Here is a 14,126-nt window from a genome sequence, read left to right on the forward strand (position 1 = left end):
TATCTATCTGCTTTAAATTCATTTAGACTTTGATAGGTAGGCTTTTAAAAGCAGAGCATAATTGTGAGAAAGGTTTAAATATTTTTCCCAAAATAGATGTAGGTTCTAGCAAGTCCATTTCATTAAAAATAAAATATGTTCATTAAAAAAACTATGTAATTAAGAAGAATATTTTAAAAATGAATATTATCCCCAGTTACTCTTGGATTTTGTTGCATGATGTCCCAGATAATTTCTTAGGCATAAATACACATAGACACACAGAACATATTTCTCCTTACAAAATAGCTTAATATTTTACAGCATACTTACTTTTTACTTAAATATATCACAAGACAATTGCATGATGTTTCCTAAGTTTACAATCTTCAGCTATTTTTTAATACAGAATGTATGTAGTATATTTTATTACATACAATAACAATTTCTCTCACACGCACACATCCAATTCTGTTAGCTCCTCCTTCAAAACCTGTCCAGAATCTGAATACTTCCTCTCTCTTCTTAAGCCACGCCCTGGGTCACAGCACCATCTTACTGACCTGGGCCATTGCCATGGCCTCCTCACTGGTCTCTCCACTTCCCAGCCCTGCTCCAGCCTCTGTTGCCCCAGCAGCCAGAGAAATCCTGCCCTTCACTGCACAGATGGGACAGTAATGGGAGAGGCGACCAGACACAGAGGTGGTGTCAGGGCCAGGCCGTGGCCTGTTCACAGCATGCAGGGGACCTTGTACTCTGTACAGTTTGGAGCCACCCTGGCTGAGCACGTGAGTGTGGGAATGGGGAGTGCCTATGCATACCTGCATTCCCTTTCCCAGCAGGTCTACAGGTATTTTAGAGCACAGCTCTTTTGCTCTGGCTCTGTGGCCTCCGGCAAGTTGCCTAATCTCTTTTTTTTTTTCCTTTTTAATTAAGGTGTCATTGATTTGCAATCTTATGAAGGTTTCACATGAACCATATTGTGGTTTCAACATTCACTCATATTATCAAATCCCCCCCTGCTGCCACCCCATTGCAGTCACTGTCCATCAGTGTAGTAAGATGCTATAGACTCATTACTTGTCTTCTCCATGTTATACTGCCTCCCCCGTGACCTACCTATGTTGTGAGTGCTACTTATAATCCCCCTCAATCCCCTTCTCCCTCCTTGCCCACCTGCCCTCCCCACCCCCTTCCCTTTGGTAACCGCTAGTGCCTTTTGGAGTCTGTGAGTCTGCCACTACTTTGTTCCTTCAGTTTTGCTTTGTTGTTACACTCCACAAATGAGTGAAATCATTTGGTACTTGTCTTTCTTCACCTGGCTTATTTCACTGAGCATGAAACCCTCTACCTCCATCCATGTTGTTTTGCAAATGGTAGGATTTGTTTTCTTTTTATGGCTGAATGAATATTCTATTGTGTATATGTAGCACATCGTCTTTTTCCATTCATCTACTGATGGACACTTAGATTGCTTCCATGTCTCGGCTATTGCAAATAGTGCTGTGATAAACATAGGGGTGCATATGTCTTTTTGAATCAAGGATCTTGTTTTCTTTGGGTAAATTCCTAGGAGTGGAATTCCTGGGTCAAATGGTATTCCTATTTTTAGTTTTTTGAGGAACCTCCATATTGCTTTCCACAATGGTGGAACTAATTTACATTCCCACCAACAGTGTAGGAGGGTTTCCCTTTCTCTGCATCCTTGCCAGCATTTGTTGTTCCTAGTCTTTTCTATGTTGACCATCTTAACTGGTGTGAGGTGGGATCTCATTGAGGTTTAATTTGCATTTCCCTGATGATTAGTGATGTGGAGCATCTTTTCATGTGCCTGTTGGCCATCTGAATTTCTTCTTTGGAGAAGTGTCTGTTCAGATCCTCCGCCCATTTTCTTAATCAGGTTATTTGTTTTTTGGGTGTTGAGGTGTGTGAACTTTTTCTGTATTTTGGATGTTAACCCTTATCAGATAAGCCATTTATGAATATGTTCTCCCATACTGTTGGATGCCTTTCTGTTCTGCTGATGATATCCTTCGCTGTACAGAAGCTTTTTAGTTTGATGTAGTCCCACTTGTTCATTTTTGCTTTTGTTTCCCTTGCCTGAGGAGACGTGTTCAGGAAAAAGTTGCTCATGTTTATAGTCAAATGATTTTTGCCTACGTTTTCTAATGTGAGTTTTATGGTTTCATGACTTACATTCAGGTCATTGATCCATTTCAAGTTTACTTTTGTGTATGGAGTTAGACAATAATCCAGTTTCATTCTCTTACATGTAGTTGTATGGCTTTGCCAGCAGCAGTTATTGAAGAGTTTATCATTTCCCCATTGTATGTCCATGGTTCTTTATTGTATAGTAATTCACCATGTATGTGTGGGTTTATATTTGGGCTCCTATTCTGTTTTATTGATCTATGAGTCTGTTCTTGTGTCAGTACCAAATTGTTTTGATTACTGTAGCTTTGTAGTACAGCTTGAAGTTGGGGAGCATAATCCCCCCAGCTTTCTTCTTCCTTCTCAGGATTGCTTTATCTATTTGGGGTCTTTTGTGGTTCCATATGAATTTTAGAAATTTTAGAACTATTTGTTACAGTTTGTTGAAGAATGCTGTTGATATTTTGACAGGGATTGCCCTAATTTATAGATTGCTTTAGGCAGGATGGCCATTTTGACAATATTAATTCTTCTTATCCAAACTTCAACTATTTTAAACTATTTTTGGCATAATTTCTATACTTATATTGCTTATATTATATACTATTTGAATTTTTTTAATTTATATTTCATTTCCCTGAATTGATTAAAACCTCTTCGAAGCAGCAATCCTTTTTTATTCTTTACATTGCCTCAAGGTGATCAACTCAGTGTCTTCTTCATAGTAGATGTTCAATAAACGTGTGGATAGACAGTGATTGATTAATTGGCTGGGAAAATGCCATTACTACCCAATTCCTGAGCCCAAAGGAACACAGTCCTGGAGAGCCAGCATGGAGATTGTGAATAACATTCTAAATAACAGTCAGGTCTATAACATGTGAAAAGAAGTGCATTATCTTACGCAGCAGTTATGCCTGGCTACAAAAAGCAAGAGTATTGTTTTTACAAAAGACGAAAGAGTTCCTCTGGGCAAAAGAACCTGTCTCCTGCCATACCAAGAGGAAGTGTTTGAATTAAAGACTTATAGTCAGGGAGCTTTCATTCTCCTAGGTCTTTTCTGAACATCGGTGATTATAATTACATTATAATAACATTAGTAAGATGCTTATTTAATCTGTCACTACTCATTGCCCTTCCGCCTCAAAAAGAGCTGTCGTTTAAGGTTCCTTCCACCCCTAACATCTTGGGTCTTGTATGCTGTACTTACAGGTGTCAGTTCAGTGATCAGACCCTCACACTGCGAATGTAAGTGTCAGCTCGCACGCAGCCTCCTTACTGGTCACCACTGAAGGACATTTCTTAGGTGTTTGGTGTGTCTGGAGTTGTCAGCTCAAGTGACCTTGTATAATTAATGTAGGTATAATTGTGCCCACCTTCCTCGCTCAGCTGCTGTGGCCTATGAATGCCATTTACAACAATAACAAGGAAACTACCCAGACTTACGTTTTTTCGGAGAACAATTTAAGAGGATTATTCTGTATCTTGCTTTGAATATCTCTGGACGAAACAGAGAGACAAAGCCTACTGAAAGGAAATACCACAAAGACCATGATTTTTATGCTGGGAATACTAAGTTTATTAGAAAACAGACAATATGATATAGGTAGGAGTTAGAATTCAGTCTAGAGGGGGTGAAATTCTTCATCAGTAGTTAGTCTGAAGAGGTATCTTCAGTGGCTACTCCAAGCTAGTTTGAAGAGATGAGAAATGGGTTTCTCAAGAAGAAGCATGTTGTTCTGCCATGAAGCCAAGGGATAGCAGGATAGACCAGCTGTCTACTGGGTAACCTAGTGATGACACACTGCTCAGCAGCAGGAAGTCCTGCAGGTGCTGCGGCAGGCGGCAGGCTGGCAGCAGGGGGGGCGGCAGCAGGGGGCCTGCACAGAGATGGGCTGGCAGCAGGTGGAGGCCCAGCAGCAGGGGCGGCAGACCACGGCCGTGCAGGACGTGGGGCAGCAGAAGATGGGGCAGCAGCAGCCGTCCTGCCCGGAGCATGGGTCACAGCAGACGGGGCGCCGGCAGGGCTCGCAGATGGGGCGTGTGCAGCGGGGCACGCAGGTCACGGGGCGGCACACGGTGGTCTGGGAAGACACGGGGAGACAGCAGCAGGGGTCGCGGTAGCAGCCTCCCCCACAGCTCAGGGAGGAGAAGCCGGAGCCGCAACAGGAGTCGATCATGGTGGTGTCTGGAGCTGGGCTGGGTTGGGCTGGTGAGAGGATTTGGGTGTTCTTGGGTGTGAATGTCTTCCTCCTGCTCTGGGCCCTTTATATACCCTGCACAGGCGCTGATGACCCCTAGACCTACATCATTTCCTTGTTTTTGTTTTTTCTTTCTGAAAAGGCACTGGCAGGTTAGTAACTTCTTTAGACATTTTTTTTTTAGGTGCTCAGGTACTCATGAAAGACTATTTGCTTTCCTTATTTAAAAGAGACCCATTATATTTTGCTATTTATGGTTCACCGTGAACTTAATGTCCCTAACTTCAAAGTCCCCAATTATCTTTACGAGTCAGTGATGCTTTTCCCAGCTGTTGTTTTGATAGCACAGAGTAGCCGTCATGCTCTTACGGTAATTACTAATAGTGGAAGTGAATTCTCCGAGGTGTGAGTGACCTTTTACACTGCAAAGCTTCCTGGACAAAACAACTTCAGAAAAATACCAAAGGAATATTTTAAAAGTCACGGTTTGTTAGCCAAAGGAGAACTTTGCAGTGTACTTTTTGGAGCTACGGGAATGCATCTTAGTGGACCTCTTATCAGTGGCTTTTTTTTCCCAATTTTTTTTTTTTGTGATAAAATACACATAACATAAAATTACTGTCTTAACCATTTGTGTACAGTTTGGTGGTCCTAAGTATAGTCATATTGTTATTCACCATCCATCTCTAGAACTCTTTTCATCTTGCAAAACTGAAATTGTGTACCCATTTAACAGTAATTGCCCATAAACCCTTCTCCCCAGCTCTGGAAACCACATTGTAACTTCTTTTTTAAAAATCATCTCTGCTTTTCTCCCATAAACTGTAAGCATTGGCTGCAACACTCCTAGATATATGCAGGCCACTTACCTGGTTCCTTATGCGTAAAATGTGGAGTATTATCCCAGCCTCTGGGAGCCACTATTCTACTCTCTGTTACTATGAGTTTGGCTTTCTATTTTGGTCTTTGATGCACACTTATTAATTCCCATAGCTGTATCCTTCCAAACCATGGTGAATTTCATTATTTATAATCTTCATGATAGCCAGTATTATTGAGTTCTAATTATATTCTAAACACATTTCTTTATGCTAAAAGAAATAAATGTATTAATTTATTCTTCATAATAATCTTATTAGGTCGGTATTGTTATAGTCCTCATTTTACATGTCAGGGACCAGATAAAGGACTTGCTAAGGCCAAACACCTAGTAATGATGGAGCCAATACTTAATCCAAAAATATCTGTGGGAACATGACTTGTAAGGCTAAGGAAATGAAGAATGGAATTGTTGTTACCACATTCCCTGTCATTAAGGAATGTCTGCTTTATTTAGGAATTTCAGCAGTGGCTTATTTTTAAAATAGTTGTTATTTGTGAAATGGCTAATTTTTAGAGTCCTTTGAAAATCTTACTGGTTGAATGCACTGTGTTTTCCCGATTCTTGTCTTCTAGAAGAAAAGAACTCAGTTAAGAGACAAGATGGTTTTAAACAGCAAGAGTTTATTTTTTTATTACTTTTTAACATCATTTGTTAAATTAAGGTATTATTGATATACACTTTTATGAAGGTCTCACATTATGAAAAAACAATGTGGTCACTACACCCACCTATGTTATCGTGTCCCCCCCACGCCCCACTGTAGTCACTGCCCATCAGTAGAGATGCCACAGAGTCACTATTAAACAGCAAGAGTTTATTAAGCAAAATATTAAGTACACTCTCAAAAGGGTTGAGAGTGGGCTGTCTGGAAACCAGAAGCAGTCCTGCTATTAGGGTTAGGCTGGCTTTTATTTTTTCCTAAGATAGCGGGAAGTCTTGCCCTGCATCGTATGTCATTTGATTGACAGGTTGATTGACAGCTCTAGGTTATATAACTTTTTTCTCAGTGCACAGGCACCTACCTATAAGTACCTAAGTGAAGCTCACCGGGGGGGCCAAAACCACAATGCTAATTAGATTTAGATGTTATTTTAATGAGGTGGGGTTACTTTCGGACAAGGCCTTTGGACCTTGCCCTTGCCCTGTAATCAGGGAAGCCCCTGTGGTCTCGGGCCTCTGAACAGTCTCGGTGTCCTTGACTGTCTGGGCCTCCTCATAAGCTAGGATACATATCCTTGACTGTGAAACTGGGAGCTACGGAGGGCGTAGGGGTTGGCAAGGGAGGAGTCTTCTTGGTGATGGGCTGGCCCTTTTCTCCTGCTTATGTTTAACTAACTGCCTACTATAACAAAAGGACTATGTCTTACCAATATCTTTGGAAATTGAAAGAATTATCTTCCACAGAATCTTCTCAAAATTCCAAAAGATACCCTAAGGGAATAGTATCAAAGTTGGACATGATCGAGTGGCCACTGGGCATTATAACAAAGCCAACATCCAGATGAAGGTTGCAGTAGGCCTGCAGGACAAAATCCCCAGGTAGTGATCCCAGCAAAAGGTGGCCTCCAGGCCTGCCCTGCCCATACCCCGGGGTTTCTTGCTCCAGTGTCTCCCCATGGACTGTACTTGACCTTGTTCCTGCTTACACAACCCACTGTGATTTTCTGTTGTTTCAAACTGTCAGGGTCAGTAGGAAAATCATGTTGGCCAACCATTTTGTAGACTTTGCCTCTGAATTTCCTTGGTTCTGACCTTGTGCTTTATAACCAAGTTTGTTGTACATCTGTGGTTGGAAGCTCCAGTTTAAGCTTTCTTGATTATTCTGCTTGAGCAGTTCCTTGCAGGCTTCCCAGACCTTCACCAGCCACTGTGGCTAACCAAGGCATGGAATTACTGTGGAAACAAACATGATCCAGTAATAAGGATGAGCTTGAGAGAAAATAAAGCAGCCTACATCTGAGCAAATACTATGAGGATGTTTCTAGAAAGCTAACAAGGAAAATTCTGCCAGGCAGGAAACAGATGTAGTTAGAGAATTTTAAAAATGGTGATCGAGAATATGTAGAAAGAAACTGGACTTGGGAGCATATCCACAAGTAAACTATCAAACCCTTAATAAAGAGAAAACTCCATTGTGCACATGCTGGCAATGTTAAAGTTCTGAATATAAGTGCTTTTTATAGAGAAATGTTTACTGTATTTCAGTATTTCACATTTCATTTTCTTCAGGAGGTGGCTGTTGTCTTATTGTAAGAATGCACATGTCCAGGATGACGGCAGAATCACGGTGGGACAACAATGTCTTTCTCTCTTCTCACCCTGCAGAACTTACTCATTAGATCATTCAACAGATAATTTTCTGATTATATGCTATGTGACAACTGTTGTGCAGGTCAATGGGAATCTAGTAGTAAATAAAGTCAATCAAGATCCAGGCTTTCACAAAGCCTGTCTTGCCTGACTCCTCTCACATGGTCAGGCAGACAAGCAACACTTTCCAAAAAAGTCTTTTGGAGCAGAAGTTGGGAACTCAATAGGCATTTCTCAGGAAGTACAGTAGTGGTTAGTTTCCTGACCAAGCTAAAAGGGATTAACAAGAAAATATATCCAATGTGGCTTGGTGTCCTCACTATTTCAGCTACACTGGCATTGTTTTAATATAAATTAAAACTGATGTAACCTTATTTGGAGTTCCAGATTAGAATGGTTCCAACCAAGCGACATTTCTCCCTCTCTTCTCAGCAGCAGTGCGTCCACTGAAATCAGAACTGGCCACAAAAAAGATGGGATGGTGGCTCTTCCAGCACAGACAGGCAGTGGTTAGGGATTCCCAGTTACCAGCTGCTATTAATCACTGCGCAGTTTTCTAATTCGGAAAACACATGGGGCTCTGCCTTAGGCTTCCTCCTTCTCAACATATGTGTGTGGATGATTTGTGAGCCAAGTCCATGATCAGAGAGTCCTGCTGTAATTTCTTCATGTCCTTAGCATCACCACAAAACCTGTGGCTTCAAATATAAAGGTGCTTCCCAAAAGCTGTTCTGAATTATTTGAATTGCTATTAAAATCACAGACTTGGCACCTGAATTGTTCCTAAAGCTAAAAAATAAACAGCTCTTGGAAAATCCTTCTTCCTTTGGTTCTTCTGATTCTGCATAATATAACTTAAGCTAAAAATGAGCTTTTAAAGATTAATAAATAAAAAAGGGAAACACACTTGCTCTCCAGAAATAAAATTTTATTATTTTACTGTGCAAAAACCCAGTATAAATATATTATCCTGGAAAAATAACCTTATCGTGGAATAGTAGAGAAGTGATGATGAGTCAGTGGGACAGGCTCATTCAAGACGAACTTTGATCTTTATTTACTCATTTTTTTCAAGCCAGGAATTCAAATGATGGAAGCTGGAATTTTTCTAACCATTGTCAAAGAGGGCCAGGATTAACTGCATAATTATGTGGGAAGCTGGATAGACAGTTATTGTTGAGTTAGTTGTTGAAGAGCTGATAGCTTGCAAAGGCGGTATCTCTCATCTGATCCATAAGGGATGGGAAGAGTTTGCATGTTTCTGCACACCTGACAGTGTTCTGTGCAGAGCTGCTCAGCAGCAGGAGGTCCTGCAGGTGCTGCGGCAGGCGGCAGGCTGGCAGCAGGGGGGGCGGCAGCAGGGGGCCTGCACAGAGATGGGCTGGCAGCAGGTGGAGGCCCAGCAGCAGGGGCGGCAGACCACGGCCGTGCAGGACGTGGGGCAGCAGAAGATGGGGCAGCAGCAGCCGTCCTGCCCGGAGCATGGGTCACAGCAGACGGGGCGCCGGCAGGGCTCGCAGATGGGGCGTGTGCAGCGGGGCACGCAGGTCACAGGGCGGCACACGGTGGTCTGGGAAGACACGGGGAGACAGCAGCAGGGGTCGCGGTAGCAGCCTCCCCCACAGCTCAGGGAGGAGAAGCCGGAGCCGCAACAGGAGTCGATCATGGTGGTGTCTGGAGCTGGGCTGGGTTGGGCTGGTGAGAGGATTTGGGTGTTCTTGGGTGTGAATGTCTTCCTCCTGCTCTGGGCCCTTTATATACCCTGCACAGGTGCTGATGACCCTCTGGACACAGGTCATTTCCTGGAGTTGTGGTTGCTCATGGAAATGGGAACTCAAGATTGGTGCGTTCAGCTGCTCAGGCAGCAATTCCAACATCACTGGAGGATGCTGTCTGCTTTTCCCCTTGAAATGTATTCCTGGTTATTTTTATCAGAAAAAATTCCTCAGTTGAATAGCCAATCTTCCAAAAAACCATTATCATTGATGAGCTCAGTCTGAAGGACCCACTGTCACCACCACCATACTTTCTTCTTGCTCACCATCCACCACAAGGCAGGACACTATGATGTCCATGAGGTCACAAGCCTGGCATCTGATTGACGTTGAGATGAAGCAAGAATTTATGAAAAACCAAAATGGCTCATAAACGGAGATGTATACTGGTTCTGCTATGAAACAAACGTGACAGTGCTTCTGAAAACAACATATTGCTTCACGCTGTTTATGAGGAAATAACTACTAAACCCACGAGAATGATGCTGTTTAGTAACATGAATTGGCATATAACTAATAGCCCTTAAGAGACACTTACTATGTAAACTATTTGAGAGTGTCAATGGAAAAGAAAGAAAAATAATTGCATTTCTTATTACACAGTAACTACAAATTTTAGGAAGGCAAGACAAAGACAGGTAAAGCAATTAAAAGAGAAGAATTTTCCATAGGACAATAAGGTAAACTAAATGAGCATTTTATTCATATTGTACCTTTTGGAATGTCCCTCTGTGAATGTGGCCTTAGAATCATATTGAAATTAGGGTATTTCTTGCCACTTAGGTGTGATATAAGCACTTGTATTGAGTTATACAAAACATATTGAAAATACTTATAAGGAACCAATTTTGTCTTTAGCAGATGCTTTGGTCTGTTGGCCGAGGGTTTTGATTCCTTATGAATTGTGAAGGTGGGCTTCTGAAAAAGATGAGGGAAATTAAGTGAACTGGTGACTAATAAAATAGCTTTGTCTGTTTTCAGGCACAGCAAAGAAAAATGGGGATATAAAAAATAAATTTATAGTTGGAAGTTAGGTTTAAGATAAGGGTCTGAGGGTTACTGATGGCCCTCAGCCCAAACTTTGCTCCAAAGTACATCTTATTTGGTGTGATCATTTTTCATACACTCCTTATTCTGCCATAGCCCTGGTCCTTGAAGGCCTGTGAGTTTGCGATCTATCATAGTCCGTCTTCGTTTTTGGAAGACCAAGTTTGTGAATTGATTTCTCCAAAGCCATACAGAAAAGAAGTGGCAAAGCTTTAACAGTACTACAGCCCTTCTGTTGAGTACAAGCACTGATGAGGAAGTGACCCCTATCTTTTCCCAACTCTGAGTTACTTCAAAATAATGAACATTTAGTACAGTACTAGTTATCAAAAATTCTATTCCATCCAGTGAAATCAAGTAAGAACTTGATTTATGGTTTGGCATATTGTTATTTGGCTTAGACTATACACAGAGATTCACATATTAGAAATAAGAACATGTCTGCCAACTGACTGCTATTGTTAACTGACTGAAGGAGAGAGTACCTCTGTGTTCTAAGATCATAGATTGTCAGAAACTTTGCTGTTTGAAGTAAAGTCAGTAAAAAGGGAAGATCGCACTCTTGCCTGGACAGAATCTTAGTCACCTTAACACAGAGAAACAGCCTCAACATCCCGCCCAGAGGCAGAGTATCAAATGATAAGATTTTCAGACAGGATACTCCCATTTATCTTAACTATGTAGTTTCTGAAGAAAGAGGACCGGACATCCTAGAAAGAGGACCCGATGTCCATCACAGCCCAGTCCAGAAGTTAATTCTTTTGCACAAAGCCCTATTTTGCTTTGAGTCTATCACAACACCATTTCATGTAATTTTAACTAAACTCCACCATTCCTTAAAATCCTGTAAAAACCTTTCTTCTTTCTTCATTTGGTGGGATGCCCCAGGGTCTTATGCCATGTGGTCTCCCGTGCTATTGCACATTAATGAACCTTGGCTTGTTATGCAAGAGATGGGTCCCGGGTCTTTATTACATGGGTTTTTTTAGTCATATTATTCAAATTCCAGACATTCTACAAAAGCATCATTCACTAGAGTTGGGAGCCAGTAAATGTTAACCACAAGGATGATATTGTGGAACTTTTGTGGTTGAAGTGGAGAAGAATGTAGTGTTGATGATGTTTTGTGATGGTTGAACCATGCCCTCATCTTAATAGTTTCATGAGTTGTGTTTTGTTAGGAACTAATTTAGGGGCTACTGGATGTTAGAAATATTTTTAAATTCTGAAAACAGATTATACATTTTTTGTTCTCCAAAATTATCTTTAAAATATCCTTCAATCATAAGAGTCAGAGATAAGGATGGGGAAGATTGAGGAAGAAAGGGCAGAAGAGGGTGGAGAAGATGAACAAGGGTTCAGACCCTGCCTCTGTCACCGGTCAGCCGTGTAACTCGGAGCACATACTTACACTCTGCCAGCCTGTTTCCTCATCTACAGAATGGGAAGAGCCTTCTCTCCCTGGTGTTTTTCATAGGCTAGGCTTATCCTAAAACTGATACAAATGTGGAAAAGAGAAGAAATGGACATCAACAACTGAAAAGAGAAAATGTTTTAGTTGGAAAAGACAGCAGGACTTAAGGGAACTGGTGGGATTTGTTTCTGGAATTTAAAAACAACTATCTCTTCTAAGTGGTTTAGATATTCATCTGCCTAAAGCCAGTGAAGTCTAACCAACTCATCTTTTGGAATCTTTTACAGGCTTGAATTATTTCATTCCTTTGGGTGGCTCAGGATGAAAGGAGAAGTCTATCGGATGCATATATTCTCCCCAGCTCTTCTTTGCTCCTGATGCCAAACCCTTCTTCATAAATCTGTAATCTAAGACTCTGTCCTATGGTCTTGCACTTTAGATTTAAAGAGCCCTTTCATTCTGAGACAGCCTCCATCTGATAATGAATTTTTTTGCCTTCTTTATTGTGTTTGTTGAATCCTTTTCTGCCATTGGATGCGGACTCTCCTGGAAAAAACAACAAAAATGCACCCCCCCCCCCCGAATCCTTTCCCACTCTCAGTGACACGATATGTAACATGTAGCACATCTTTTAGGCCTATTTGATATGGTGATTGTTCAAATGTGCAACAAGGGATATAAATGAATGGTACTGGGTATTTTCTATATGGCAGGCAATTTACACAAATAAAGTCATTTAACTTTTCCAGCAATCAACATCAATAAACATAAATTTTCCCATTTTGCAGGTTAGAAAACCTAAGGGTCAAAGAAGTTAAGTAATACTGATGCTGAAGGGTCTTTTTTTTCTTTAAGTAAATATCTACCTTTAAGAATTCTTGTCATAAAGAGAACCCCATTCCAATTTAGTTTGCGTCAACAAGTAGAAACCAAATACCAACTATATTTTGAATACTTTAAACTTGAGCTCAGTACTAGGAGCCAGAATAAACAAACTGTGGCCCCTCTGTTGGAGGTAGAGAAATAGATAATCTCAATACAGTGCCTTATGGGAAGGGAGGTAAGCTCAGGATACTATTGGCATGTTAGGGACACTTAACCTAGACTGTGTGCGTGTGTGTGTGTGTGTGGAGGGGTTAGGACGGAGAATACTGAGCTAAATCTTGAAAATAACTCAGACTTAGGTAGCTGAGGAAGAAGATATGGGAAAGAGTAGGTAAAAGGATATTCCATACAAATGAAAGAACATGACATAACAAAAGATGTGTGGAACGGCACAGCATGTGCCGGTTACTGTGAGACATTCACTGTTACCTGAAGTAAAACTTAGTGGGGAGTGTTGAGACATGAATCTGTAGATGTGGGCAAAGGACAGGCCAGGGAGACCTGGTGGGAACAGGGTTCCTGCCCACGCGAGCAGTCAGAGCCCTGGCTTGGCTGTGCGGTACCACCTTCCCGGACTCATACCAGGATTCCTTTCCCTCTCCTGCCCTCCTCATCTCTCCATCTCTCCTTTCCTCTTCCTCTTCACTCCTCTTGTTATTCATTGTCTGCTCACCTGTGTACACTAATAAATAGGCACAAATGAATGAATCAAGTGGCAGGGAAGTTCACAGGAAAATTAGTTTATTGAGAACAGGCAAGAAGCACATGACAAAAGCTGAAGGGGAGGGTTCGAGCAGCCTCTGGAGTTGAGGATGAGTTTGTGAAGTCCACTCCAGGGATTCTTTTAAAAGACGGATTCATCATCCATGTTGACTTCTGGAGACTCCTGGGAATTGGGCTGAAAGTGATGATAGACATCTGCTTGTATATCCAGATAGATGTAAAAATGACTGTTGTCACCCTATGGAAAAAATCTATTTTTCCTTCAACTTGATTGAAGTGCAGAAGAGGTGAATGCTACTCTGTGCAGATGGTGAGGGGTTCTCAGCAGCAGGAGGTCCTGCAGGTGCTGCGGCAGGCGGCAGGCTGGCAGCAGGGGGGGCGGCAGCAGGGGGCCTGCACAGAGATGGGCTGGCAGCAGGTGGAGGCCCAGCAGCAGGGGCGGCAGACCACGGCCGTGCAGGACGTGGGGCAGCAGAAGATGGGGCAGCAGCAGCCGTCCTGCCCGGAGCATGGGTCACAGCAGACGGGGCGCCGGCAGGGCTCGCAGATGGGGCGTGTGCAGCGGGGCACGCAGGTCACGGGGCGGCACACGGTGGTCTGGGAAGACACGGGGAGACAGCAGCAGGGGTCGCGGTAGCAGCCTCCCCCACAGCTCAGGGAGGAGAAGCCGGAGCCGCAACAGGAGTCGATCATGGTGGTGTCTGGAGCTGGGCTGGGTTGGGCTGGTGAGAGGATTTGGATGTTCTTGGGTGTGAATG

At 42.4% G+C, this 14,126-nt stretch overlaps 3 protein-coding genes across 3 annotated transcripts; all 3 read right to left on the reverse strand.

The window, feature by feature from the left end:
• Positions 1-3,685: 3,685 nt before the first annotated feature.
• Positions 3,686-4,385, reverse strand: LOC118973220 (keratin-associated protein 2-1-like). Its single transcript, XM_037022691.2, has one exon. It carries the CDS (start codon positions 4,308-4,310, stop codon positions 3,939-3,941), a length of 372 nt encoding a protein of 123 aa, XP_036878586.1. The 5' UTR covers positions 4,311-4,385; the 3' UTR covers positions 3,686-3,938.
• Positions 4,386-8,431: 4,046 nt separating this feature from the next.
• LOC118973213 (keratin-associated protein 2-1-like) lies at positions 8,432-9,912 on the reverse strand. Its single transcript, XM_037022674.2, has one exon. It carries the CDS (start codon positions 9,188-9,190, stop codon positions 8,819-8,821), a length of 372 nt encoding a protein of 123 aa, XP_036878569.1. The 5' UTR covers positions 9,191-9,912; the 3' UTR covers positions 8,432-8,818.
• Positions 9,913-13,369: 3,457 nt separating this feature from the next.
• LOC118973212 (keratin-associated protein 2-1-like) lies at positions 13,370-14,126 on the reverse strand. The gene has a single exon (XM_037022673.2). The coding sequence runs from the start codon at positions 14,059-14,061 to the stop codon at positions 13,690-13,692; it is 372 nt and encodes a 123-aa protein (XP_036878568.1). The 5' UTR covers positions 14,062-14,126; the 3' UTR covers positions 13,370-13,689.

The sequence above is a fragment of the Manis javanica genome, chromosome 4 (genome assembly GCF_040802235.1).
Source record: "Manis javanica isolate MJ-LG chromosome 4, MJ_LKY, whole genome shotgun sequence".
Lineage (NCBI taxonomy): Eukaryota > Metazoa > Chordata > Mammalia > Pholidota > Manidae > Manis > Manis javanica.

Bases quoted from the DNA above. Each gene is read 5' to 3' on its own strand.
- LOC118973220 (XM_037022691.2), bottom strand. From the start codon at position 4,310: ATGATCGACTCCTGTTGCGGCTCCGGCTTCTCCTCCCTGAGCTGTGGG.
- LOC118973213 (XM_037022674.2), bottom strand. From the start codon at position 9,190: ATGATCGACTCCTGTTGCGGCTCCGGCTTCTCCTCCCTGAGCTGTGGG.
- LOC118973212 (XM_037022673.2), bottom strand. From the start codon at position 14,061: ATGATCGACTCCTGTTGCGGCTCCGGCTTCTCCTCCCTGAGCTGTGGG.